This window comes from Lingula anatina, chromosome 2 (assembly GCF_051362555.1).
Source record: "Lingula anatina isolate TDL-2025a chromosome 2, LinAna3.0, whole genome shotgun sequence".
Classification (NCBI taxonomy): Eukaryota; Metazoa; Brachiopoda; class Lingulata; order Lingulida; family Lingulidae; genus Lingula; species Lingula anatina.
The window spans coordinates 18,566,172-18,592,869 of NC_141768.1; the positions used below are offsets into that span (position 1 = coordinate 18,566,172).

General features: G+C 35.7%; 2 protein-coding genes and 1 long non-coding RNA gene across 4 annotated transcripts in view; 2 read left to right on the forward strand and 1 right to left on the reverse strand.

Annotated features, from left to right (window-relative positions):
- Nucleotides 1-26,698, reverse strand: part of LOC106171059 (spectrin beta chain, non-erythrocytic 1) — a 90,454-nt gene that overhangs the window by 8,775 nt on the left and 54,981 nt on the right. For both annotated transcript variants that reach the window (XM_013551179.3, XM_087006779.1), the window contains exons 50-80: nucleotides 24,337-24,516; nucleotides 23,753-23,956; nucleotides 22,798-22,947; nucleotides 22,562-22,666; nucleotides 22,102-22,196; nucleotides 15,880-15,970; nucleotides 15,544-15,699; nucleotides 14,793-14,984; nucleotides 14,428-14,511; nucleotides 13,777-13,895; nucleotides 13,468-13,582; nucleotides 13,081-13,194; nucleotides 12,643-12,764; nucleotides 12,256-12,418; nucleotides 11,793-11,981; nucleotides 11,377-11,454; nucleotides 10,990-11,130; nucleotides 6,939-7,061; nucleotides 6,443-6,589; nucleotides 6,031-6,168; nucleotides 5,495-5,620; nucleotides 4,969-5,099; nucleotides 4,472-4,658; nucleotides 3,930-4,130; nucleotides 3,558-3,653; nucleotides 3,199-3,333; nucleotides 2,574-2,756; nucleotides 1,995-2,186; nucleotides 1,441-1,596; nucleotides 794-1,011; nucleotides 350-539 (exon numbers count right to left, since the gene is read on the reverse strand). In XM_013551179.3, the coding sequence (XP_013406633.2) occupies nucleotides 350-539; nucleotides 794-1,011; nucleotides 1,441-1,596; nucleotides 1,995-2,186; nucleotides 2,574-2,756; nucleotides 3,199-3,333; nucleotides 3,558-3,653; nucleotides 3,930-4,130; nucleotides 4,472-4,658; nucleotides 4,969-5,099; nucleotides 5,495-5,620; nucleotides 6,031-6,168; nucleotides 6,443-6,589; nucleotides 6,939-7,061; nucleotides 10,990-11,130; nucleotides 11,377-11,454; nucleotides 11,793-11,981; nucleotides 12,256-12,418; nucleotides 12,643-12,764; nucleotides 13,081-13,194; nucleotides 13,468-13,582; nucleotides 13,777-13,895; nucleotides 14,428-14,511; nucleotides 14,793-14,984; nucleotides 15,544-15,699; nucleotides 15,880-15,970; nucleotides 22,102-22,196; nucleotides 22,562-22,666; nucleotides 22,798-22,947; nucleotides 23,753-23,956; nucleotides 24,337-24,516 (4,521 nt within the window). The remainder of the gene's footprint in view (nucleotides 1-349; nucleotides 540-793; nucleotides 1,012-1,440; nucleotides 1,597-1,994; nucleotides 2,187-2,573; nucleotides 2,757-3,198; nucleotides 3,334-3,557; nucleotides 3,654-3,929; nucleotides 4,131-4,471; nucleotides 4,659-4,968; nucleotides 5,100-5,494; nucleotides 5,621-6,030; nucleotides 6,169-6,442; nucleotides 6,590-6,938; nucleotides 7,062-10,989; nucleotides 11,131-11,376; nucleotides 11,455-11,792; nucleotides 11,982-12,255; nucleotides 12,419-12,642; nucleotides 12,765-13,080; nucleotides 13,195-13,467; nucleotides 13,583-13,776; nucleotides 13,896-14,427; nucleotides 14,512-14,792; nucleotides 14,985-15,543; nucleotides 15,700-15,879; nucleotides 15,971-22,101; nucleotides 22,197-22,561; nucleotides 22,667-22,797; nucleotides 22,948-23,752; nucleotides 23,957-24,336; nucleotides 24,517-26,698) is intronic.
- Nucleotides 18,031-19,618, forward strand: LOC147763449 (uncharacterized). The gene is made up of 2 exons (XR_015333240.1): nucleotides 18,031-18,647; nucleotides 19,083-19,618. It is a non-coding gene; the product is annotated as an uncharacterized LOC147763449 (long non-coding RNA).
- LOC106171058 (5-hydroxytryptamine receptor 4) overlaps nucleotides 25,640-26,698 on the forward strand; it is a 35,288-nt gene continuing 34,229 nt past the window's right edge. Inside the window, exon 1 of the mRNA XM_013551177.3 lies at nucleotides 25,640-25,725. The gene's annotated coding sequence lies outside the window, so the exon portion shown is untranslated. The remainder of the gene's footprint in view (nucleotides 25,726-26,698) is intronic.

Consider the following 26,698-nt stretch of genomic DNA (forward strand, 5'->3'; position numbering starts at 1 on the left):
CTACCTTGTTATGCATTCAAATAAGAATTAAAAGTTTAATTTCTACGGCAAATTTGCATGTACAAAGTAAGCAGTCTGAGAACCACGCTGACATCTGACAATTATCTTAAGCAAAAATGTTCATTAGCTTGGTAGTTGGATCATAAATGGAAATTAACAAACACGAGCCAAAAAAACTTTAAAACTTTCATCAGACTGATGATGAAGGCCTACATCCAGGTTGGCCGTAAGCTAATGGTATGAAAGTTTTTACTGCTTTTGTTTGATATTTTCCATTTATGATCAATTATCTTTTTTAATACACTGACATCTGACAACAATGATCTTTTTTTATTATACATGTACTTACCTCTTCTGCCAAGAAATGTCCATTGTTAATCATCTCCTGTCCAGTGTGTTTAAACTTGGTGAAGGCGTCCAGGTGCATGTCAACCTCTGTCTTGTGTTCCTTGTGTCTGTTAATGAGAGCCTCAGCACCTGCTATATCATGTGCCAGGTCATCTGCTGTGATCACAGCCATCATCTCACTACACCAGGCTCTGAATAATAATAATAATAATAATAATAATAATAATAAATTAAAAGAAATATTATCTCTGATCATGTCTAATAAAGATATGATAAATCTGGTCAACCTGTGTAATTTGGAAAAAGATTGTCAAAGACGACAAAATGGTCTGCAAAAACACACCCTCAAACACACAGAAGCACAAACGTACACTCAATTTATCACTTGCTACCACTGTTTAAAAAATCACAAAAACCAGTCATGCCAATATCAAACCACACTTACACCAGTTCCCTGTAGTTATTGAAGTAGACCTGTAGTTGCTCTGCCTGCTGGAGCTTGGCTTTCCTCAGACTGGTCTTGTCCAACAGGACGTTCCAGCACTGGACCATCTCGTCATGTTTGGCTGCCACGTGGGCCTGAGCATCTGGAAACAGACCAAGGAGGCGCTCTGCTTCTGTGCTGTTGTTGTGGACTTTCTCACTGATTGCGGCGAGGTCTCCCTGGAAGATGAGAAAAACCACTGGTCTAGATTGTCTTATTCATAAGGTTGTAAGTGTGCAAAATGTGGTCTCTATTTTGATTTTGATATTTAAAAAATTATTTCACTTTATCTAATGTTGAAATGGACAGCAACAATACTAATTATTGATCTATGCAGATTAGTCTATTAGATTAATTCTCATGATATGAGATAACTGATATGATATGATATAACTAGCAAATCCTGCCTATTGTCTGCAACTATGCTGTTGACAGTCACTATATTACTGCATTATCAGAGTTAACCTAGGTTTGTTAAGCTAAATTACATTATTTTTTATCTCTGTCCAGCTCCAACTGTGCGTACAATTTTCAAAAGTCTGTGGACACCCATGAACTACACAATAATAATGATATGTAGGTGGCGATGAGCATTGATCCTGACATACCTCCAAAGCTTCATGATGTCTAAGCAATGCCTGGACACTGTCCACATCATGGCCATAGTCCTCAGAGTCCACTACCCCTTCCTTCTCCTGCATCCACTCAATAGCCTCGTCAGAGTCACGGTCAAATGTGTGCACTTCTCTAGCTCCAGCCAGGGCCTGAACAATGGAAATGATAGAAATGAGAGAGTGAATGTTCTGATTCCTCCAGTAGTGTGGTATCACATGAGAGGGAAAAGTAAATCTAATACGTCCTGTGAATATTTTGGAATATACAAAACTCATTTCTCTGAACAAAAAAAAAAAAAAAAAAAAAAAAAATTGAAAAGTTCCATCCTATATATAAAAAAAACATCACAAATGCTACAAAGAAGTTTATTTTTAATGATTCTAAAATCACGTACCTGAAAAACTGACAATTTTTCCCAAATTGAAAAGATACAGTTATTACCGTACTGATTAATGTATAAAAGACCAAAGAATCACCTTGTCCTGATCAATACATACAACACATACTTTGAGCTCATCATGAAGAGAGCCTATCCTATGTGTATTACCTCCTGCCTGGTGTTAGCCAGTTCCTTCACATCCACCCACATCTGGTTGATCTCCTCACATCTCTTCTCTATGGCCTCGGACTCCCAGTGTCCCTGTGCTGCCAAGGTCTGGGACAGGGTGTTAATGGTCACTACACGGTCCTCGCTGGACAACAGGTCCTGGACAAAGCTGGCAAATTTCTGCTGGAGTAACTGAATGAGAAGGCAGTACAAAAATTATGTACAATGTGAGATTTTGCAGAACATGCTGTGGCTTCTACATGTACAAGGTCTTAACTGACGAGTATGTTTTTGACAAAACTGGAAAGTTTCTGGTGTAGCTAAAAAGAAGTTAATTAAGCAAATAGAGTGCATTACTGTTATTTGTATACATATAAACGAAGCTGACATGAAAAACAAATCTAATGTACATCTACCATCCAAAATTTTTTCCCCAGTGCAGTTATTATTTTTAGTTTCACAGCATTCTCATACAATAAAAGTTACTTCATTTGCTTCAAATATGTCAATTCTAAGAATTCAAACAATTCTGTCTTCCATTTCATTTAAGCCATTTATGTATGCCATAGAGGTACCAACCTCTACGTGCTCTAAATCTCTGCCATAATCCTCCGAGGAAGCAATGACCTCTTTCTCTTTAATCCAGGCGGCCACCTCATCAGCCTCGTGGTAAAAGTCATACAGCTGCTTGTTGTCCTGCAGTCTAGCTCTTCTTTGGCTGGACAACTCATGGAGGGACTGATAGCTCTGCTCCAGGCTGGCCTGGAATTATTACAGGCAAACAGGATGTTCAATAAAAAGAAATATTACAGGAAAAAAAACAAGACAGTTTTATATAAAAATTGTGCCCCCCCCCCCCCCCCCAACACACACACACGCACAAAACAATAAAATGTAAAAGGCTACATCTCAATTCATTTGTGTAAAATTTGGAGTACTATGGAAATGCTTGCCTCACAAACTGTCAAAACTAATTGCATTACATCATACCGAGTTCTGAAATAGTCTCTGCATGAAGCACTATACAGTGTTTCTGCAATGGGGTGGTTCAGATTAAGACTTGCTTTAAAAAACACTTAAAATGCATCAAGTAATACATTTGCACAAAGCCAAAATCTACAGCACAGGAATTTGCCTGATACTGTTTCTTTATTTCTTATAAAAGCACTCAAGCAGGGAAGTATTCAAAGTGTCTATTTGTCACCTGTTTCTGTTGAATATGCTCACTGTCATAATGTCCTCTGCTGACAAGGTCTACACATCTCCCTGACAGTGTACCAATAGTTGTGTTGTAATTTTCTATATCCAGGTCTAGTGTGTCAAGTTTTTTAATGAGCACCTGTAAAATATATAAATATATCCACAAACTATATGCTGTTATATCTTTAATGATTTTAATAATGGTGTGAACATCTTTATATTAATTTGTTTTATAAAGTAGTTAATCTTTGCCTAGTATAAAAAGGTAAACTATGGGTTGTTACATGGGGTTACATAATGAAGGTTGTTACTCAGGGTTATATAATGAGTGATTTGATAATATTAAAAACAACGAAGTTATACCTGAACAGCATCCTCATCTTTGCCTATTTCAGAGCTGGTCAGGAATGGCAGCTTTTCGCTGATCCAAACTTCTGCCTCAGCAACATCTGTGTAATACTGAAAATATTCATTGTGAAATTTCATTTGCAAAATTTCAAAAGTATGCATTAAAAAAACTTTCTAATTAAGATTCATGAGAGGCAACCCTTGTATTGACAGTCTAAGAGTGATATCTATTATCATTATTATATACTATTATGACCATTTGGCAAGTATATAAAAAATGTATAATAATTTCTAAAAATCAATGGTTTAGAGTTATTTAAAAAGTCAAAATTATATCAGGACAGTAAATAAAACATTCTTGCTTCGCAATCCAAAAAAATTACATACCATCTGTACTTCCAAGGAATCCTGCAAATGTTTCTTTCTTTCACTGGCCATTGCCTTCAGTTCCTGCAGTGCTGTTTGTAGCTCTAGCTGACGGTTCTGCACCTCATCCATGGCAAAATGCTGCATACTGATCATGTGATGTGCTGTGCCAGTGGCGACATCTATCAGTTGTTCATGGGCCAAGATTTCACCCTCAAGAGTCTAGAAAAGCATGCAGACTGTTGTAGCAAGTACATTTGTCTCATCGTTAAATAATTTAATTTAACCTAATATGTGGATATAATATTACCTCTCAACTGTAATACATAATTTCTTTAAGTCATCTGTGTATGCTCTATATGCATATATGTAAAAATAGGTGTGTAAAGAACCTGTAAAATGTAACTATAAACATTTGAGTGCTCAATAAAGTTATTGTATCATTGTTATAACAGAAGACAAATACATAAGATATACTTTGATTCTAAAGTGTCACCAACTCATATTTCACTATGAGCAATAGACAAATTATACTTCACAGCAATACTTCTGAAGTCACCAACCTGGTGTTTCTTCTGCAAGTTCTGAGCAGAGAGCAGGTTGTCTCCCAAATCTGATGACGACACCACAATCTTTTTCTCTCTTATCCATGACAACTCATCCTCCACATCTCTGTAGAACTGATACATCATGTGGGACTGGTGTAAATGATCTTTTCTCACCTGAGAAGGCCCTTCTAGTGCAACATACCTAAAGAAGATATATATATCTACTACAGCAAACTTTGACAATGTGGTAAAATTAGTTGAGCCTCAAGCAATCAATCAATCAATGGATCAATCAAGAAGTGCACAGGTGAGTGACACTATAAGATATTATTATTATTTAACTCTATAACTTTCAAAATACAGACAAAAAAATAAACTCTGAAAAATACAAGTGCAAAAGGTCCACAGCTCTATTTTTTTTTTGGGGGGGGGGGGAGGGGGAATACAAAAACTAAATATCTAGATTTCTGGATAACTACAAAAGAGTTTCATCTCTGTAAAGAGCACTTTACCTCATCTTCAGTTCATCAACTCTTTCCTTCAATTCTCCCAGCATGAAGTGCTTGGCTTGCTCATATGATCTGATAGTTTCTTCAAGTTCAGTCAGTTTCTCCCTGTGATTCATGACATCCTGCTCCAACAACTGATAGCCAAAGTATTCACATTAATAATACATTTCATGTAAATGCTTACATAATTAAATTGTAACAACTACATCTCTTCATTTTTAAAGCTATTAATATCATAAAAGTGGTTAGTCTCTAGAACCAAGGAGGTTACCTTTTTGCCTTTGTTAGTTTGTTACTCAAAAACCTTTGGATGGATTTTGATAAAATTTTAAGGATAACAAGTTTAAGACTTAAAATCATTTAGTGGTGGTGATGCATTAATCAATTCATTTATCAACTAAAAATAATGTAAACTGAGCTGCCTCGGCTAAGGTCTGTACTCTCTGAATACTTTAAATTTCTAGTTTCACTTAGTTTTCTTGTTGTCTCATACAAGTCTCTATATCTAAATATCAAGAGCATATTTTACCTGGTGTTTCTTAAGTAGGCTACAAGCAGCAGTCAAATCTTTGCCGTAATCCTCAGATGCCAGGTGGCTCTCCTTGTCCTTCAACCACTCCTCAAAGTCATCAACTGTGCGGTTAAACAGCATGGCCTATAAGAGGAAAAAGCAGGTGACATTATTTAATACTGTAGCAGATATGCAGCACTATTTAGATAAAGATTTTGTAACAGAAAACAATCTTAATTTTCTTGTTTTATGCAGTGCAGGCAGGCCCGTATGTAACAATTTTAAATGGTTCTTTTTCCCCTTAGTTGAGCCAATTTAAGAAATGAAACAGAACCTGTATCAAATTTTGATTCAGAGTGGACATTTTGTGACTTTCTTTCTAACCTCCCCCCCCCCAAAAAAAAAAAAAATAAATAAATCTATTTATGGACCTGGATGTTTAAAGTTAGTTACAATGATTAATGTATAACAACTTACATTACAGAAGTACAGTTACACTGTGGACATAAAATCACCATAAATTATTTGGATTTTAAAAAAATGTCAGCATTTACCTGGTAAGCATCTTTGAGCCTCTCTCTCTTCACTTCACAGGTAGAAATCAACTCCTTCCATGAAGTAGCTATCTCTGACAACTTCTCTTGGATTGTTGTTGATGCAAAATGGCCTCCACAGATGAGTTTCTGACCCTCCTGTAATAAACAGCAACAAATTCAAATTTGATAAATTAAAGAGAGCAGATAGCACTATCAAAAACCCTGCATAAATAAATAAATAAATAAATAAATAAATAAATAAATAAATAAATAAATAAATAAATAAATAAATAAACAGCAATTCTCTAAAAGAAATTAACAGAGACCCCCAAAAGAAAAAATATGTATTAAGTCCTTTAAAAGAAACAATTTTAAAAATTGCATAAATGTGATGACTATGGCTTGTTCTAATCAGAAATATGATTCCTACCTCCTGAACAGCTTCCACTCTCCTCAGGTTGGCTCCCAGTTCTGCCTCAAATGCCTGGTGTTTCTGGGACTTTCCCTGCAGGTTGGAGGGGTCCCTGTAAGTCTCATCCAGAGCAATCTGCATCTTTTCTTGGAGCCATGTGTCGAGCTGAAAGAAGACGAGAGTGAGTATCAAATTTGAAGAAAAAAGAAAAAGTTAATCCCATCCTGCAGATTTGCAAAAGAAAGGCATTCAGCAAATTTGAAGCAAAACATAAGAACAAGTTATGCAAACAGACTGCAATCTAAAAAGTTACAAATCATTTCTATTAGTTGCTATCAGGCTGTATTCTAAATAAACATTAAAGTCACAAACAGTACCTACTACCGGCCCTCAAGGATGCTTTATCCTAAAAATTCAGCAGGATAGAAGCTTTTGGTAATTTCCTTCACAATTAACCTTAAATACCTGTCATATTAAATATTGCAGAATATCTGATCTGAATGATTCCAAGTACCTCATACAGCCTCCTGAGGAAGTGTTGGTATTTCATGGAGTCCTCTAACATGTGTTTTCTAGCTACCACTAGAGTCTTCATCTGGCCTCTACGCTGGACAATGCTCTCACATCTTGCAGATATCTGACAATTCACAATAATACATAATTAATGCTTATGCACAAAGGTTTTATATTGAACATCGTAGTATAGCTCTTCAAATTAGTTGTGAGTTCAAAGCAACCATATTAATGTTCTTAACAAACACCACATCAAGATCAATTTTTCATCATGTTGTTTGTTATGGAGCGCCATTCACGCAAAAAATGCAGACGTCAATTCAACAATCTATCGGCACTATTTAACAGCCAAAACCTACTTTAACTATCTAAACTTAATTCTGCTAAATTAGTTGTGGTCATTTTAATCATTCATCAAAATCTAACAATCAATAATAACGATTCAAAAGTCAGTTACTGCAACTCAACAATCAGTCACCGCAACTCAACAATCAGTCACCGCAAATCAACAATCAGTTACTGCAACTCAACAATCAGTCACCGCAACTCAACAATCAGTCACCGCAACTCAACAATGTATCAATGTATTTTTGCGTGAATGGCGTGAAACATGGTGCGCCATTCACGCAAAAAATACAGACGTCAAATCAACAATCTACCGGCACTATTTAACCAAAACCTACTTTAACTATCTAAACTTAATTCTACTAAGTAAATTGTGGTCATTTTAATCATTCGTCAAAATCTAACAGTCAATAAACGATTCAAAAGTCAGTTACCGCAACTCAACAATGCATTTTTTGCGTGAATGGCGCGAATGCATGGTGCGCCATTCACGCAAAAAATGCAGACGTCAACTCAACAATCAGTTGCCGTAACTCAACAATCAGTTGTCGCAAACGGTCATTCGCGGACTTAACACCAGATGGCGCGCGCGCACCGTCAGCGATCTGAAACGTCCTTGACCTTTTCCATGTTTTCAATTCCGCATATTATGGGAGTACATGTGGTTCATCGTGTTCGTATTGTCATGATATAGTTAAGTATATAATAGTAGGATTGCGTTCAATCACATCATACTGAAATTAGATATGGCAATGAACCACATGTAGTTCCTACTCGAATAATATGCGGAATAGCACAGGTCTCAAACTACTGCGCATGCGCGAAAAGTACGCTGTTTGAAATAAACAAATACATTTATTTTCTCTTCACAAATAGGGTAATTCCTTTCGCATTTATAGTGTTATATGTGGCACCAAGGGGATTTTCCACCCCTCCCCCACTCTTGATTAATAATATTATCCATCGGGAGGAATGAAAATTATATTGCAAAATACATTAAAAATTGCAGATAATGCTGTGAGGATATTCTAGGGGGTCATGCCGATACTCCCCCGCACCAATACTCCCCCGCACCGTAACTCCCCCGTACTAATACTCCCCCGCACCGATACTTCTCCTTAGTAAATTTTTGCATTATGCACGTCGATACGACCTCACACCGATAGATCCCCGCATCGATAAATCCCCTCTAGAATTGCCGTTAGGCCTATACGCGCACCGTTACTCCCCCGCAACGATACTCCCCGCATTATTACTCCCCCTATGCAATTTCCACGAAACTGAGGGTCTGGGTAACGGAGAGTCATCCATCCATTTAATTATAGGCTACAGGTTAGGGTCAATCGACGTAAGTGGGTCAAAATCTAGGGCGGGGCTGAATTACCTATATGCAAATTGATGGGAACCGGACTGTCTATCATGGGAGAGTCTGTCACTTTGCATCGATTTTTTTCACATATAGATTTGAAAAATTGGTCAACGACTCGGAAGCACGGCCTACATTGTATAAGAAATACTTTTTTCAAATGGAAAACCGCTTTGGATATTGGTGAGATAAGTGAAAAAAAAAATGGCCACAGGGAGATCCTTGGTGATGTTGTTTTTATGCTATTGCGCAGTGCATACAAATCTTAATTGCTTACAATTGAGCATCGGTATTATACAAAAGAAGCCGCAAAGTTCCTAAAAAATCTTGGGCGACAACACATTAGTCTTGGTCACAACCGGCCGCACGAGCTCTTACGACCCGTTTGAGTCCAAATTTTGCGGAGAATCTCACGTGCCACGCAAGTCCTTTATGCGAAATTTCGAGTTCGCACGTATGTAAGCACGTACGGAGGATACTAAACATTTCCAATAGATTCTACAAATAATCTTTGTTACGCTTTATTCTACAAATAATCTCAAGTTACGCTTGCGGCCTCGCTGTTTAAATAATCTTTAAACAGCGAGGCCGCAAGCGTAACTTGCTCCCTTCGCAAGGAGTTTGCGAGGAGTTTGCAAGTGAGACTTGCGTGGTCCAAGATGCACGTCGCAAGCAATGAAAGAGAAAGTGCCCTTTGCGTGTTGAGTACGGCGCACGCCCTCACATCTATGACGAAGTAAGTCGAAAACACGGCGGGACTGCGAGAATAAAAGGTGTGCTCACGACGCATGCTCGTGTCTCTACAATTTCGTTGTCCAACAATTTTCAAAAATTTTGAATTTTGCTCAATTCAGATTCTAATATGCCTCCAAAAGACAAGGGAAAGAAGTTTAAGAGCAGAAAAGAAGGTTGGAGGAAGATAACAGAAAACGAAGCGCTTTAGCACTGCTTTTTTATTATTTAATAATTAAACAAAATCATCGTTGCCTGAGGAAAAGACATAGCTGCGTCATCTTAGATTAAAACTAACTTTGCCTTAAGTAAATAAATAAAAGGGCATATAATATAAATACGGTAACTACAGTAGGAGAACAATATTAATTTTGCACAAACATTTCTCAAATTTACAAGGCATAGCTGTAGGCCTACGGACTGTTAAGCTGCACGCAAAGTCTGAGATCGACTTCGAGTAACGCCCTTTATTTTCCCCAATATATTTCGAATAAAATGTGTCAATTATGTGTCCCAAGAGGGTTGTGCAACTTTGAAAAAAATAGCATAATAGAAAGGGTTTTGAAGCACGATTTGTGTCTACAAAGCCCAGGGAATCTTTGCTTTGGGGAGTAGTGTTTTTGCGGAGTATTGGTACGCGGGAGTATCAGTGGGGGGGGGGGGGGGGGGGAGGGGGGGGTATCGATGCGGGGATGTAAAGAAGCGGGGGAGTATCGGTGCGGGGGAGTATTGGTGCGGTGATGTAAAGAAGCGCGGGAGTATCGGATGCGGGGACGTATAGGCATTCTAGTCGGTGGCGAACTCGGCCAATATAAAAATTTTAACTTCGTCTTACGATTTTGGAGCGCCTGTTCTAATTTTTGAAAGCGAGGCAATGGAACCAAACGATACGAATCTCATAAAAATTGATATTTTTTAATAGAGGTTATAGCCGGGCGTACATCAAAAGGCGACTCATTCATTATTGTGATATGTAATAATAATTAATATAAAAGATACGATATAATAGGTTCTTGTCGAATAGCTTTATTGATTTTTTTAAGTATTTGGAGATTAAAAACACAATTTAAGCTGAATGGTTTCAAATCGAGGCACCACGTATTTTAATACTGTTAAAACGATGGAAAAGGTCAAGGACGTTTCAGATCGCTGACGGTGCGCGCGCGCCATCTGGTGTTAAGTCCGCGAATGACCGTTTGCAGTAACTGATTGTTGAGTTGCTGTAACTGATTGTTGAGTTGCGATAACTGATTGTTGAGTTGCGGTGACTGATTGTTGAGTTGTGGTAATTGACTTTTGAATCGTTTATTGATTGTTAGATTTTGACGAATGATTAAAATGACCAAAACTAATTTAGTAGAATTAAGTTTAGATAGTTAAAGTAGGTTTTGGTTGTTAAATAGTGCCGATAGATTGTTGAATTGACTTCTGCATTTTTTGCGTGAATGGCGTTCCATAGTTTGTGACTGGTAATATTGAAAATATATTATTAAAAATACAATGTTGCATGAATAATAAATTAAAACTAATAACTGTAAACAATCAAATACAAATCCCATTGCATCATTTCTGTCAATAAGCAAATTCATCACAGGTTTTTGAACATTACCTGTCCAGATGCGTAATGCCTCTGGTTTATGAGCTCCTTTGCAAATCCTTCCAAAGCATCGATCTTGTCTTCCTGGGCCTGAAGTGTCTTCTCAAACCCACTGTGCTTCTTCAGCAAGGCTTCTACTCCAGCCAGAGTGTCCTAAAATCAACAAGTATTTCAAATGAAAAAAATGTTTTAAGCACACTAAAATCCTATGGAATATGTTTTAAGCACACTAAAATCCTATGGAATGTTTTATTTGAGTGCCCATCTCAATATTATCTTTCAGATAATTTTTATAGAAATGTATCCCACTATGTTTGTCAGATGTCTTAACACCAGAAGCTTTTGAAGCACCTGATTATTACAAATATAAATGTTAAATAAATTGACAAAAATACTTACACCAAGATCCTCGTTGGAGAGGAATGCTTCTTTGCTAGTCAACCAAATGTCTGCTTGTTCTGCATATTCATTGAACACCTGATAGTAAAAAAAAAATGTTCATCAATATTTTGCACAAAATCGCCCAGTGTGTGTGACCTTGGCATTTTGGTATCATATTTTCAAGCAACCATTCATCCTTAGACTCAAAATAAATGGTCATTAGAGTCACTTCAGTGACAAACAATTTATGCACTATTTGTATAATTTTGACTTGACCCATTATTTTTTCTGTATTATACTTAAGTATCTTTCAATAAGAAAAGAAATCAAGAGTAGCAGAAGAGTTATATATAATAGTTATGCAAATATTTCACAAATGTGTAAGCAGAAGAACAAGAAGGTAGAGGAGGAGGAGGAGACAGCATCTAACCTACCTGCAAGTCATAACACTGTGACAGTTCCACCTTCCTATGTTCCCAAGTAGTGGTCAGTTCAGTGTAAGTGACCTGTGCATTGTCCACCAAAGCCTGAATCTCCTCAGCTGCATAGTGGTCCCTGGACATCAGGTCCTCCCCCTGGGTCTTCAGCTGCTGGAAGGCTGGACCACGGCCATCTATTTCTGCCTGGAAACAGCACAGGATAACATGCAGATCCTCTTAACAACAATAATACTATTTCTAAGGTGATAAAAAATTGATAAACATTGGGCAGAAAAGAGGGGGAGAATTTGGTTTCTGAAAATGTGAACCTTTCTTTCTTCTTGGTCATAGTGGTCATGGTCATAGAAATAATCAATTGACAGACAATAAAGGATTTGAAATATATAAAGGTGTAAATATCATCTCAACAAGATCACTGTCTATTCATTTCCCTCAATTCAAAAGTGACCACTTGTACCTTAAATTCCTGGTGTCTGTGCACCATCTGCTCTGCCCCTTGGACGTCCTTGGCCAGCTCACTAGCTGTCATCCTGATCTCCATGTCTGTCTGCCATGTCACCAACTCACGGAAATCATTCTTCAGTTTCTGAAGCTGGTAGGAATCATGGAGTTTGGATTTCCTAGAATTTCACAAATGTAGAATTTTGGCATTAAGAATCAAATTGCCAGACTAAACCTAATCCAGCAGAAAAAACCTAGAAAGGTACTATATTTTTCTCCAAATCCACCACAGATTAACTTCTAAATTTTCAACTGGCTTCAATTTTTCAGCAATTGGGCAAATAGAAATTTTATCCTCCAGAAAGCCCAAAAGAAGTATAGTGACTATGTACAGCCCATATACCTGGCATCAGAGAGGTCCTCCAGCCTCTCCCAGTTGTCCAGCACCACCTGGTGCTTGTCATTAATGGTGCCTAGCTGGTCTGGGTACTTCCTGGACAAGTGGTGACCAAGGGATTCCAATTTCTGGGAAATCAAAACAAATTCCCTTGACAATAACTGAGAGCATAAGATGTGAATTTTGCATGAGGTAATATAACAATGATAATCTTTTTATTATATACATGTAAAGTTACCATAACTGACTTATAGATTAATAAGAAAAACATAATTTTCAATAACTTAAGATGTCCTTTATCTTTTTTCATTTTAGATATTAGATATAACTAAACAGTGAATATGTGTAAATATTGCAATCCATGATTACATATATTAAAAAAATCACAGAAACTTTAACCACATTTCATTCAAAAGCAAACCTGACATAAAAGTGGATTTTTACCTCTATTTGAGACTGCAGCACAGTCATGTCTCTTTCCAGTTCATCATGTCTTCTCTGTAAAGCCTGAACTGAGGGGAGATCTTTGCCAAGATCTTCTGTGGAGAATGCTAGAGCCTGGAAAATACACAAAATGAACATGTAACACTACTACCTAGAATATCTATACTGCTACAAAACAAAATGTGTTATTGTTCAATATTAAGAGCTGTGAAAGTTTTAATTTTTATTAGGCTGACTAAATTGTCACCATATCATGCTCTAAAAACTAAAGCTGAACTTTTCCATATATTCTGTCTATAATCTTGTCCCCAGAACTCTTCATATATCTTGCCAAAAATATAACCCTGAATCTTTTCATATATCTTGCCAAAAATCTCATCCCCATACCTTTTCATATATCCTGTCTATAATCTCGTCCCCATCTCTGTTGAAAGCATGGACCTCTAAAGCTGCCGCAAGCTTTGCTTTGTGTTCAGCCAATGCTCCCTGCAAACCCTGCCACCTAAAAGGGATTAACACAGATAATAATAATAATAATAATAATAATAATAATAATAATAATAATAATAATAATAATAATAATAATAATAATTTATTTATCAATTAACTTAAAATCACAATGCCTGAATTTAGATTAATAAACAAAGGCAGACATCAGTCTTCAAATTGAACTTGAAAATTTCTGTGCAAACTTACTTTTCCAGAAGTGCTTGTTTCTTGTCCTGAATTTGTTTGACATCGGTTCTGCCTTGTTTGATGATCTTATTGCCAAGTTCTTGGATTGCCTTGATTCTCTGCTCATCCACTGTGACAGCCTGTATTGTAATAATAACTCTATAAAGATTTATTTAGCATAATTCTTTCCAAAGTATTAATCAAATCAGTGGAAAAAATAAGATCATTTTTTGCTGTAGTCTATATATTCAAGAGATATCTCCACTTCTTTTGTCATTATCATTATAACACTATTCTGCAATGCAAAGAAGAGAACACTGAGGATCAATTTGCTCTTCAATGCATTATGCCCTTTTAACATTGAGTAGTAGTTTTCTGTACTCCATCAACTTCACTGGTCCTGACATTTAGCTATGTTACTGGGGGTATTTGACTCCCTTTCACAAGTGCCAGTGTACCAATCTAAAGTAATCTGGTTAACTGACCATGTTGAGCACAAAGTCTCCTTTAAGGGGAGTCTCTCACATAATAACCAGGATAATAAAAAAAACTTAAAAGTTTTCAGTCTCACAGAGTGGAGCATACAGAACACTATACTTGTTGATGTTAAAAGTGCCTTTGATCCCATCTAATATATTTTCTTTATGATAAAATATATTTATTTTGACATACCGCTCCAGCATCATTGACTTTCCTCTGCAGTTCCAGGCAGTGTTCATAGTCCTTTCCAGTGTCTCCAGCAGTGATTAACATGGACTGAAATAATCAACACATCAATCACCTGCCTTCACCAGTCAATGAGAAAATACTGTAATTTGATTGGTTAAATAATACCCTACAACCTCCTGGGATATTAACCTGTATTGTATATTATTAAGCAAGCATGACATAACCAGCATTGTGTAATGTTGCTTTTATCAGAAAAAAAATCGAATCTACCAAATTAAATTAAAAAAAAAATGACTGTATATCAAAATACACCATACAGTATCAATAATTCACAGCAATACATGCACTCTCCATGTATTCAAACCTACCTTTTCACGGATCCAAGCTTCCACTGTGTCCCCCTCCTCAGTAAAGGCGAGGATATCTTTGGCTTCCTCCAGTTCCCTAGCTGTGTTAGCCGAGGCCTCCAACAGGTCATTCCAGTGCACCAGAACTATTTTAGATCTTTGTTCTATTTCTGGACTGGCTTCATGGCCTGACTTGATCATAGCATCTCCTTGCTGGAAGATAAAGTGGAGAAATTTTTTTATTTTTCATCATTGGTGTCGTTGTTGTTGCTGGTATTATCATCATTATTAATGTCATCATCAGTATAAATTCATTTTTCTCTAAAAAATAGAAATTTTTAAAATAAAAGTTTCTGGTTACATATAGTTCATCTGATTATATCAATTTTTACAATTAAGATCATTTCAGATTAAAAGAAAAAATGATCATTATCTCTCTATATTTTAGCTTGCATTGATGGTAGCTCTTCTAGATTCCACATGTGTGTACAAGCATAATCATAACTACTCACTAAATTCAATGTAATATATCTACCCCTGAAATCAAAGTGAATTTGACACTCAAAATGGGACGTTTGGTTCAATCGAGAAAAAAACATTTTTGAGAACAACCAAGGCCTCATTCAGAACAGCATACTCACTGGTTTGCAGATCAAATAAGGCGACCCACTTATTTCAGATTTTAAGTGGCCAAAAATGAAATCAACCTACATTTGTCATTTGGTCTCACTAGTGAACTTCATACTACTTGAGATGGGGAAGACACAAATACCTGTTTGATCAACTTGATCCTTTCAGCATTGGCTATGATTTCCGCCTCGAATGCCTGGTGTTTCTGGAGTTTCTTCACCTTGTCCTGCAGGTCTGTTACTTTGCTGAGGCTAGCATCAGATGTGATCTTTATTTTCTCCTCTATCCAGGCTTCTATCTGATAGCAATAAAAAAACAACCTTTCATAAGTGAAGTTACCAGCATGTTTAACTACGGGGACTTGACCCTTGTTTTTTATGTGTGTGAAGCTACAAGTATGTGTATCTGTGCACGTGCATGCATGTGCATTAGGATGCATGTTGACCTGCAAATATATGTACATGGGTATAGATCCTACCTCTAGGACATCCCTGTTGAAACGTGTGTAAGCCAAAGCATCCTCCAGTCTCTGCCTGCGATCACTACTCAGCTCCTTGATATAGCTTCGCCTAAAATGGACCGAAAACAGAAGCAATTACTTTTAAACTTGTGAATCCTAATCCTGGAGAAATCTGTATAGTAATACGTCTATCAGTAATCCATTATCTGACCTGTTAACATAACAATTCTGAGCAATAAATTGTCAGCAATAAATAACAAGGCAGCAAAGCTGTCAAATGTACAGACAAAAAGCAGGAAATAACAAAAAAGGCTACTGTCAATTCTGATGCAAAAGTACATTATGTTAAACTGCAAATTCAACATCAAATTTTAATTATGCTCAACAGGTAAAATACATCTGTGTCTGTACATAAAAACGGCATTTCTTTAAAATAATGGCCCGATTATGCTGATTTTTGAACTCAACCTGCGATTTAGCAGGAATGACCACTCCTGTGAGTTTAATGACAATTGGCCTATCTGTTTTTCTTATATTGTGTTTACAGTGTTGCATATATGCTGAAAAGTGAAAAAAAAGCATAACCACTAAAATAGTGGCCCGATCATGCCGATTTTTGAACTTGACCAGCGTTTTAGTAAGATCAATTACTCTGCATTTTAGTCCTGTATTTCTTTTTTGAAAGTTTGACAATCATAAGTAACATAATTTTCCCATAATGGTCATCTTGGCAGCAGCACCCAAAATTGTGTTTTCTTCTATTCTGATGCAATATTACATAATGGTTAACAGCAAAATGACCGTTAATTTTTAATAATAAAATACACGTATCATGGATTTTCAGAAAATGTGACTAGCATGGGTCTTCAAGCCCGTGGAACATGCCAATTTTCGAACTTGACCTGTGTTATAGTAAGATCAATTACTCCTGTGATTTTCATGACAACAGGCCTATCTGTTTTCCTTAAAATGTGTTTACAGTGTTGCATATATGCTGAAAAGTGAAAAAACAGCATATTTTCTACAATAATGGCCCGATCATGCTGATTTTTTAACTTGACCTGCGTTTTATGAATATTCATCAGCTGTGTAAATATACAGCCAAAAAGTAAAACTGCCTTCCACTTATCATGTTTACAATGAAAGTGCACGGTGTCGGCACCGGCGACGACGGCGACAACAGACACAGGTGATGGCAATATGTACAGACACATCTGTACATATTTACTGTACTGTTTGAGAACAGTAAGTGACATGGTTTTTTCTTAAATGGTCATCATGGGAGCAGAGCCCAAAATAGGTTTTTTTCAAATTTTGATGCAATATTACATAATGTTTAACAGCATAATGACCATCAATTTTTAATAATAAAATATTAGTATCATGGATATTCAGAAAATGTGACTAGCAAAGGTCTTCAGGCCCATGGAACTTCCAAGTCACAACTTGAAAATGCCAGAATGTAAACAAGACAGCACTGTTCTGAAATGGTTTTTTTTTCCATTTTTAACACTTTTTAACATAAAACAAAATTAACAGGTTACTGCCATTTTTATACGATCAACTAAGAAAATTGATGAGATGGGAAAAATATCAATACAACAGTGTTAAGTGTGTGTCCACGAGAAAACCAAACCAAATGTAGAAAATGCGGCAAGGTGGGGGTGAACGGGTTTACATCATATTTGGTGTGTTTGAACCTTTATATGAACAATATCTGAGGCTGCAATATTTCCTGAAAAAAATCCCTACTTACAGAGATATGGCCAGTGACAATTTGGGGGGTTTATCAACCAAAAATTCTTCTGAAAAACAGGGTTATATTGATTGGCCTTAAAGTTTATACAGGTGTCACCAAATGATTTAGTTTGGTGATATATTATAACCTAAAGATAGGGGATTAAAATGATATACACTTTTTCCACTCTCTTTGTTTCCATGGTAACAAACCAAGCGTTTTTCTCAGGCCTACAAACCACATGCTTTGAACACCCCCCTTCTATTTTTGACAATATCTTCATCTTCACAGGTCTTTGGGGTAAAGCGTGTTCAGGACTAACAGATAACTCATTAATCTATTTATACATGAAATCAAAACTTACTGCTGTTCTACAACTTGTCCGTTGTAACAGATAGAACATGACTCGTAAATATATCCGAACACGTATATCGGTGCACTGAACTTCAGCCATCTCTTTCAAGTCAACGAATGGTTTAAAACACTGTTAGTTGAACTTTTTATTTTCATTTTACCTCTTCTAATTTTTTTCTGGTTAAAACAAGCATCTAACACATTTTAAAACCATGTGAAACTAATGTACTAACGTCAGAACAACACAACGTCATTATCCAACATGGCGGAAATCGCAGACTGTTTGTTTACAAATCTTCCTCAACGAAGTCGTATATCATGTGGTTTATACTCTGTCTACAGATATAAAAAAACATGTAGTGTATTGAAAAATTGCAACAGAGATATTAACAGTAATCTTCGTCGCGTTTACGTGAAGCAAAACAGCGTGAGTTACGAAAGCACACTGATTCTTGTCAGGTGTGAATTCTTTTGTATCCGATGACAGCAATTGGACTTTTTCAAGTATCTTTGGGAGAATAAATGGGTTACACCATGTGACCAGCACTGGGATATGGGCTTGGTTTGTGCTGGAAACCATCCACACAGGGGAAAACGAGCCTATAACGAAATATGTCATGGGATCATGGGATTAACTTGCAGATGTCAGTGTAGACAAAAAGCTATTTGAATATACTGATGCCACTTGGTTCAGGTAAGAAACGGGTTTGTTTGTATTTTAATACAGGCTAAAATCCAGAAAAAAAGTTCACTCAGAAAAATGATCTAGGTGTAATTTTTTAATGGTAAACGCTCCATTTTTTTAAAAAGAAAAATGCCCCCTTTCAAATAATGAAATTGCAGCCTAAGGACCTGTGATAATTTTATCTTTTAAGCTATATTTGTGTGGGTATTTATGTAGGTTTAATGGTACTTGGGTAAAATAAATTTAAGGGTAACCATTGGAATTAGATTGAAGCTAGGGCTGGTCTTGGCAAAATTGCTAGGCTCATCATAATTAATATTCGAAACCATGCCTTACTTATAAAACATGGACAAATGGGATAATAATTTATTTTTCATCAATGTATCAATTAACTTTCAGATAAGTGTTTTCATGTGTCTGTAGTAAGATATATTTATATTTCAGGCATATTTGAGAAGTGTTATTTGACACACAGTGATCTTATGGTCAGCAAAAGAGTCCAAAGTCTTGCAGAAACTGAAACTAGTGTGGAAATGATGGCTGTTGTAGAAAGGCATGTATGTAAATGAAAGCCACAATATAACAAATGCTGAGGAGATGCATGAGGCCCTAGTTTCTGCAGTTGGAGCCATTTCTACATCCAGCTAGACAGACATCTTCCAAACCTGCGTGGACTGGAGTGTCCAATTACAACAATTTAGCTTTCTTGATTCCTACAACATGAGAAAAGGTGTCTTCCTTCCTTGAGCAGTTTTAACATGAGTGATACTGATGTTAAAGTTAATTTGGGTTTTTCTGAGGCAAATATGCCAACTGGGACTATACCAAGCAAGATCACAAACAGGGAAATTTTTTCTTGTCCAGAGAAGTTTTCTCTGAAATCTTTTGCTACTAAGACTGAAGAGTATTTGTAAGGTCCTTTTTTAGACCACGGTTATGAAATGTGCCCAAAAAAAAAAACAGCTTTTGATCAAATTAAAGTCTAGTGGGCCAACAATCTGACTAAAGAAAAACTTAAAGCACATCAGCTGTGAGAGAACTCCACCCTCTTGAATATCTCACTGAGTTACACAATGGATGAGCTTTAAAGTCATCTAAACCTTTGAAACTATATTCAAATAAAGTAAAAGAGTTTTTACTTTAGGAGTTTAGAAGGGCACAAGAAACAGGCCAGCAGAACCTAGCATTTGTGAGCGTGAAGATGAGATTGAAATGTCAGTAAGGAGGGTTACAGACTATTCAGGAAGAATATTTTTGAATGTATTAAAAACTTTGATGTTATGAACTGTAATGTTTGATACAAAACTGCAAAGATGTTTCATAACACCAGGATATATTTTGCGGTTGTGTTAGTTTTGCTTTTTGAATAGAAAATTATCTTGTTTTGCTACATTATGATATAGTTTGTAATGATCACAACTAATGTTGCACTGCTTTGCATGTATTGCTATATTATAATTTTGTGATTTTTTTATTATTTGTAATTATTCATCTGAGACAACAATAAACTAAATTGAATAATTGAATAATTTTTTAGTTACTGTATGCTCATAAATAGTGGTGTGGATGATTAAAAAAAAAACTCTTGATAATTAAAAAAGATTTGTTCTGGCTTTGCTATCATAAATACTATGGCATATCCTGATCTCTATATGATAAATATTGCACCAAAAAGAAATCGCTACTAAACTAAGATTTTAATTTGTATTCACCAAATTGATGATATTAAAAAATATATATATATTAAAATTATCTTGTAAACTCTCAAGTTGATTGCCAGTGCCTATCCAAAGTAACAGAATCTATGATTTATTTCCTCTAAATTTTTTGTCCATATAAATTAAGAAGTCCATATATGACAATTTACAAATATGAAGCCCAGTGACCTTGACCTACTGACCTGATATTCATTAGTACACACCCACTTTCCATGTTCACCAGCCCTATTAATTTAGTAACATCATTGTAGAGCAAAATGGTTTAATAAATTAATCAAACCTATCGTCTACATAGACTTGAATGAATCCACCACGATTTTTTGCCTTAAAAATGGCCAACTTTGGAGGTATTTTTCAGTACCTGTTTTAATACAGCAGTAACTTTTGAAACTTGATTTGGAATGACCCATATCTGCCTAAAATATTCATGCAGTTTTATAGCTGTAAACCCTGTGAAGATGGAGATATATGCAATTAAAGATGGTAGTATCAAAATTGGACTTTGGGGGGAGGGGTGTTATAAATGGGTGTGGCTCGCCCAAGCAGGGTCTTATCTGAAATCTACATATATCTGTGGCAAGCCAAATGATTGTTTTCAATGATTGTAAGGTCTAATATTTTTTAGTTTTCTCCATTTTTGTTTAATTTACACAAAATATATCATTATTTTTCCAAGGTAAAAATGGAGTCTCAAAGAGGCTACATAAGCCACGACTTATAATAGGCTATAATTCTCTGAAGAAAGGATATTTTTGGGATTCCTTCCTAACTCATGAATAACTTCCTAATATGCCTCCATACAACAAATTTGGTTGAAATCCGCTGACCCCCACCTTGCCACTCTGGGCTGGTTCTCTCGTGGACAAGCTCTTAAATGTCCAATTTCCTCCATTCTGAGATTCTGAACATAGTGAATGATTGAATCTGACAAACTGCAATGATATGAGTTTATTTCCATTTTTGAAACTTTATTACACAATACACGATAACAAGTTTAACATCATTTTAATTTTTTTACATAATCAACTAACAATGTTGTAAAGATGCAGGAAATGTCAAACAAACACTTTTACGTATCTTATTAGTTCATTAATGAGACTGTTAACATGCCTAAGAGTTGAATCTGAGGAAATTTGAAAAAACAGCATAACTTCTAAAATAATGGCCCGATTATGCTGATTTTCGAACTCAACCTGCATTTTAGTAAGATTGACCACTCCTGTGAGTTTAATGACAATTGGCCTATCTGTTTATCTTATATTGTGTTTACAGTGTTGCATATATGCTGAAAAATGAAAAAACAGCATAACTACTAAAATAGTGGCCCGATCATGCCGATTTTCAAACTTGACCTGCGTTTTAGTAAGATTGATTACTCCTGTGAGTTTCATGACAACAGGCCTAACGGTTTTTTTTTAAATGTGTTTACAGGGTTGCATATATGCTGAAAAGTGAAAAAACAGCATATTTTCTACAATAATGGCCCGATCATGCTGGTTTTCGAACTTGACCTGCGTTTTATGAATATTCATCAGCTCTGTAAATATTAAGCCAAAAAGTAAAACTGCCCTCCACTTATCGTGTTTACAAGGAAAGTGCACGGCGCCGGCAGACGCAGGTGATGGCAATATGTACAGACACATCTGTGTCTGTACATAAAAAATCAACAGATTAAAAAGCAGTTTCCAAACACTAATGGTCCTGTTTATTATTTTTTTCTTTTTTTTAACAGTAAGGACACTAACTTGACTTTGATGACCTCCAAGGTAGCCATAATATTGTCCATATCAAAGTGGCCGGATTCCACCAGTCCTTGTCCAAATGCACAGACTGCATTTACCTGTATAGGAAAAAAAAATGAAAATTAGTTGTTTAAAAAGAGGTGGGTTTTCTTTAAAATAGATCATTTATGCCAGCAAAGGATTACATAAAAATGATTCAATTATGAAGGATAGCGAGCAAAATGAGAAATTGTCACATACCAACTGAATGATAAAGAATTGTACAAAAAGAACATTCAAAATAAGGAGAAACATCCTCATTTATATACATTTTATGTTTTTATTATTAATTATTTTTGTAACATTGAAGAAAGCTTCACAGATCTAGATGTTACAAAAGAGGAAATCACATAACAACATAACATAAATAGCATTAGTTGATCTAATAAGTCTACAGCAGAATTGTCTAAACAGATAAACTCACTTTTTCATCTTGTTGCAGGAGTATTTTCTCAAAAGCTTCATGCTTCTTCAGCATGTTCTCCACCTGTTCCACAGCTGATCCTATATCTCTGCTAGACAGATAAACCTGCAATGAAAATATATTCACTACCATCATCACCATCATTACCATCACCCTTCCCCTTTTCTCACTCCTTAATATCATCATATTATTAACAAAACATTTAGGATAAAACATTTTTTTCCTGAATCACTCACCTCCTGGGAGTTGCTGGTTGTTTCTATCTGGTTGGTGTCTCTGTAGAAGACTTGGCTGTCATACAGCTGGTCTAGGTAAACCTTCCTCTCCTGCCAGGCGGAGTGGAGCCGCTCTTTTTCCTCAACCACCTGACTTACACGGTCCGCAATCTACAAAGATAGGTAAGTAAAATAAAAACAAAAACAAACTAATTAACAATTAAAATTCAAAATCAAAAAAGTGAGAAGAAATTAGATAGAAGTAAATATGGCAACTTTCCATTACATAAGACGATAGGATACAAGGCAGCAATGAGGTGTCTTCCTTTAAACCCTGGGGTGGCAAGATGTCAGTCTCCCTTGTAATTGGCCATGATAGAAGAACAGCTACTGATAACAGTATAAGGAATAGCAAAAAGCATGTGGCATTTAGTGCAATAACACTAAATGTATCTTGAGTACAATATAATGCAGAACAAGAGACTTGATCCCTCAATATAAGATAATTACTTCAAATGCATATATACATATAAAATTAAATATAATTTAGTAATGGGTAACTTAACAAGTATTGACACCTCACTCACACATTTTTGGCTCAAAAATTATCGTTGATGGTTTTGACACTTATCCACTTGTCCTTCTTAACAGCATTGTCTATTTATAGCCATAAAGTAGCAACATTTTTGACTGAAAATCTACATGTTTCCAAGCACTGGTCCTAACACATTATTATGCTATGGGGAGTTTTACTCCTTTTCACAAGCCACAATGTACCTATCACATGTAATCTGTATGGATTACTGGCTGTGTCAGGTGCCAGGGCTCCATTTAGGTGACACACTAACATAATAGAGAGGTTTCTAAATTGCCAATCTCTCAAATTGGAATGGCACAGAATACCCCTTGACATGAATAGGGACAAACATAAACAAAAATCACAGTAATATATTTCAAAATGAATATTTCTACTAGCCTCTGCCTTGGCATGGTGATCAGCATTTATCATTATCTTCCCAGCTTCCAGGATGGACTCAAACATGTCCTCTCTGGTATCAATCTCTGCCTTGATCTGACTGTGGCGTGTGCGTAATATCTCCACACTCTGGACATCCCTGACCGGCTCCTCCATCACCATCTCAGTCTGAACCTGGGAAGCCCATGTCACCAGATCTCGGACCTCAAAGAGAAAAGGGGAAAAACTCCATCACAAATGACCATAAACATTCACACTATCATCCATATCAAGAAAACAAGCAACATAGGATATTGGTTGTTTGAAATTTGGCCACTTCTAACAGACAACAACAGAGAGTTAGTCTCAAGTTGTGGTTCAAACCTAAATAGCTTCAATTCACAATAACACTCATCTCTCTTAAGAGCATTGACTAGAATTTGTACAATGCACATGTACTCTGGTATAATATGTTACTTACTCGCCATAAAACAGTGTTCATTTCACATGCCAAACTTTGATAAGCCACAGATACCTTCATTTCCAAGAGCCTCCATTGAAGACAGTTGGAACAAAGACAAAATTCATTCAGATATCAAACTTACTGATGCAATAAACTTATGCAAATCATTAGCAGACTGTAGGTCTTCCTTTCTCTGTGCCGCCCGGTCCTGCAGTATGCCCCAGTTTTCTACCACCATTGCCTGGTGCTGTTCTATGTTCTCAGCATTTTCTCCAGGAAATTGTTCTTGAAGCTGGGCAGAGTCATCCAGTAGGACTTGGAGCTGTAATTCAAAGGATATTTTTTAGTGTTTTGTTGTTACATCACTGACAACCTTTGAATTGAAAAAAATGCTGATTAATTAATCCATGATGGATATATATTTCTGGTTGTTTTCTCTCATGTTCTACAAATTGCAGTTTTTTTGCAAATCATTTTGTGAGCCACTTTCTCATTTATTCTTAGACAACATTCCAGGCACACAGATTTAATCCCACTTAATTTACACTGGTTCTGGCACTTCTTTAGTCTCACACACTGCCTTCAGATTCTCCTCTGCTACTAAAAATACAGAAGCTGACAATAAATGTATATGAATGTCATCAGACTATGAGGCTGCTTAAAAGGCATTCATCATTGTAAACTTTTCATCTGATGACGACAATAATTCTTTGGCCAATACAAGTCAGATGTGGTTGTATCTAGACCCACAGTTTTACACTAGTAGTCAAACTTCACCAAGCTTTGTCAAACTTACCATCTGTTAGTCAAAATTGATGGTTATATTTTGACTTTCAAATACTTTGCCCCATATATTGTAAACACTCATAATAAGCTTTTCAGTCAGTTTTTTAGACCATTACAACTTAAAATGAAATTTATTATGGCTAAGGGGTATTTTACACCTGTTGCTGAAAAAAGATTATGTCTTTGCCGTAGAAAAACTTGTCTTTGATAGTTTAACAAAGGAGTAATATTATAAAATGAAAAAAATACAAATATATATTTAAAGACAAAAAAGTCAAATATAATGACATATCCATGTACAATTGGTGTCAAATTCAAATTATATAAAGGAACTTACATTTATTAAATAAATAAATAAATAAATAAATAAATAAATAAATAAATAAATAAATAAATAAATAAATAAATAATTTTATTCAATATATCAACATGACAAAAAATGTAGTTTCTCATTTCTTTCTGGAATTCACATCAACAAAAATTAAAATGCTTTTCACTGCTATAGGATACAGTGAAAATAGAAAAAGAAAAAAAAAAAACGTTGTTGCTCAAGGCAATGTTTAAACATTTGCATGTAATTGTTGTTCTCTTCACAAGAAAGGTCGTGTACTCTACACGGATCACTGGGATTCGTGTTTTGTATTTTTCCACAGTCAGACCTACTTACATGTTGAAAGTGCAAGTTGACTTGTCTTCACTTTTGTAGCTGACTGGCTTAACTTGGGCAAAATATTTCTAATTACTTGTAAGTATGAACAAATATATATTTTTTAGTATAAATACTTAGCTCAAAATTTTCTCTTACTACTGTGAGTAACTTTTACTACAAGTGTTAGCTAGTGGTGCAGTGTAATATTAATTCCAAAAATTAATGTGAATATGTCTGGATCTATTTTTGCATGCAAACCTGTTGCAGTGGATATCGATGTGTATGAGAGAGAGAGAGAGAGAGAGAGAGAGAGAGAGAGAGAGAGAGAGAGAGAGAGAGAGAGAGAGAGAGAGAGAGAGAGAGAGAGAGAGAGAGAGAGAGAGAGAGAGAGAGAGAGAGAATCAGAGCTTCATATGGTAATTTAGTCAATTGCTTATTTATATGTTCTTAATGATATCACTTGATGAATGGTATTATGTAACTTTCATAAGGTTCAGATATGAATTATAAACTTCCACCCAAGTTAAGATCAATCTTCTTATCCAATTTACATTTTCAGTAGAAGAAATAATTATATGGTATGTTGTATAGGTACAAGATCTAGGCACAGATACAAAGAGTGGCAATACAAAAAATCAATTATGGTTCCTTAATAATAGCATATTAATAGCATTGTTCTGCAGAGTAAACCCAAAATACACAGGTCTCACTTATCTCCTATTCATATATAGCATAGACAATGACCTGCACTTATGGTGTAAATGAAAAACTAATGATATTTTATTTTTACATCACAGTGTCACTTCCTATCTGATTTGATTATTATGTGACTGCTTATGGAACTTGATAATAAGGGGAAAATTAAATGACATTCTCAACAAAGAGTTTTGTTCAAAGACCATGTAAATAAACATTTTTGAAGTCACCTTTTCTTTACACTACTTAAACTAAATAATTAGTTACATGAATCAATGCATGTTTCTAAAACTGACTTTAAATTTACATGGCTAGGCTGATTTGGGTATTCATTTAATCAATCAGGGTATTTTTTAAAACAAGAATTAACTGA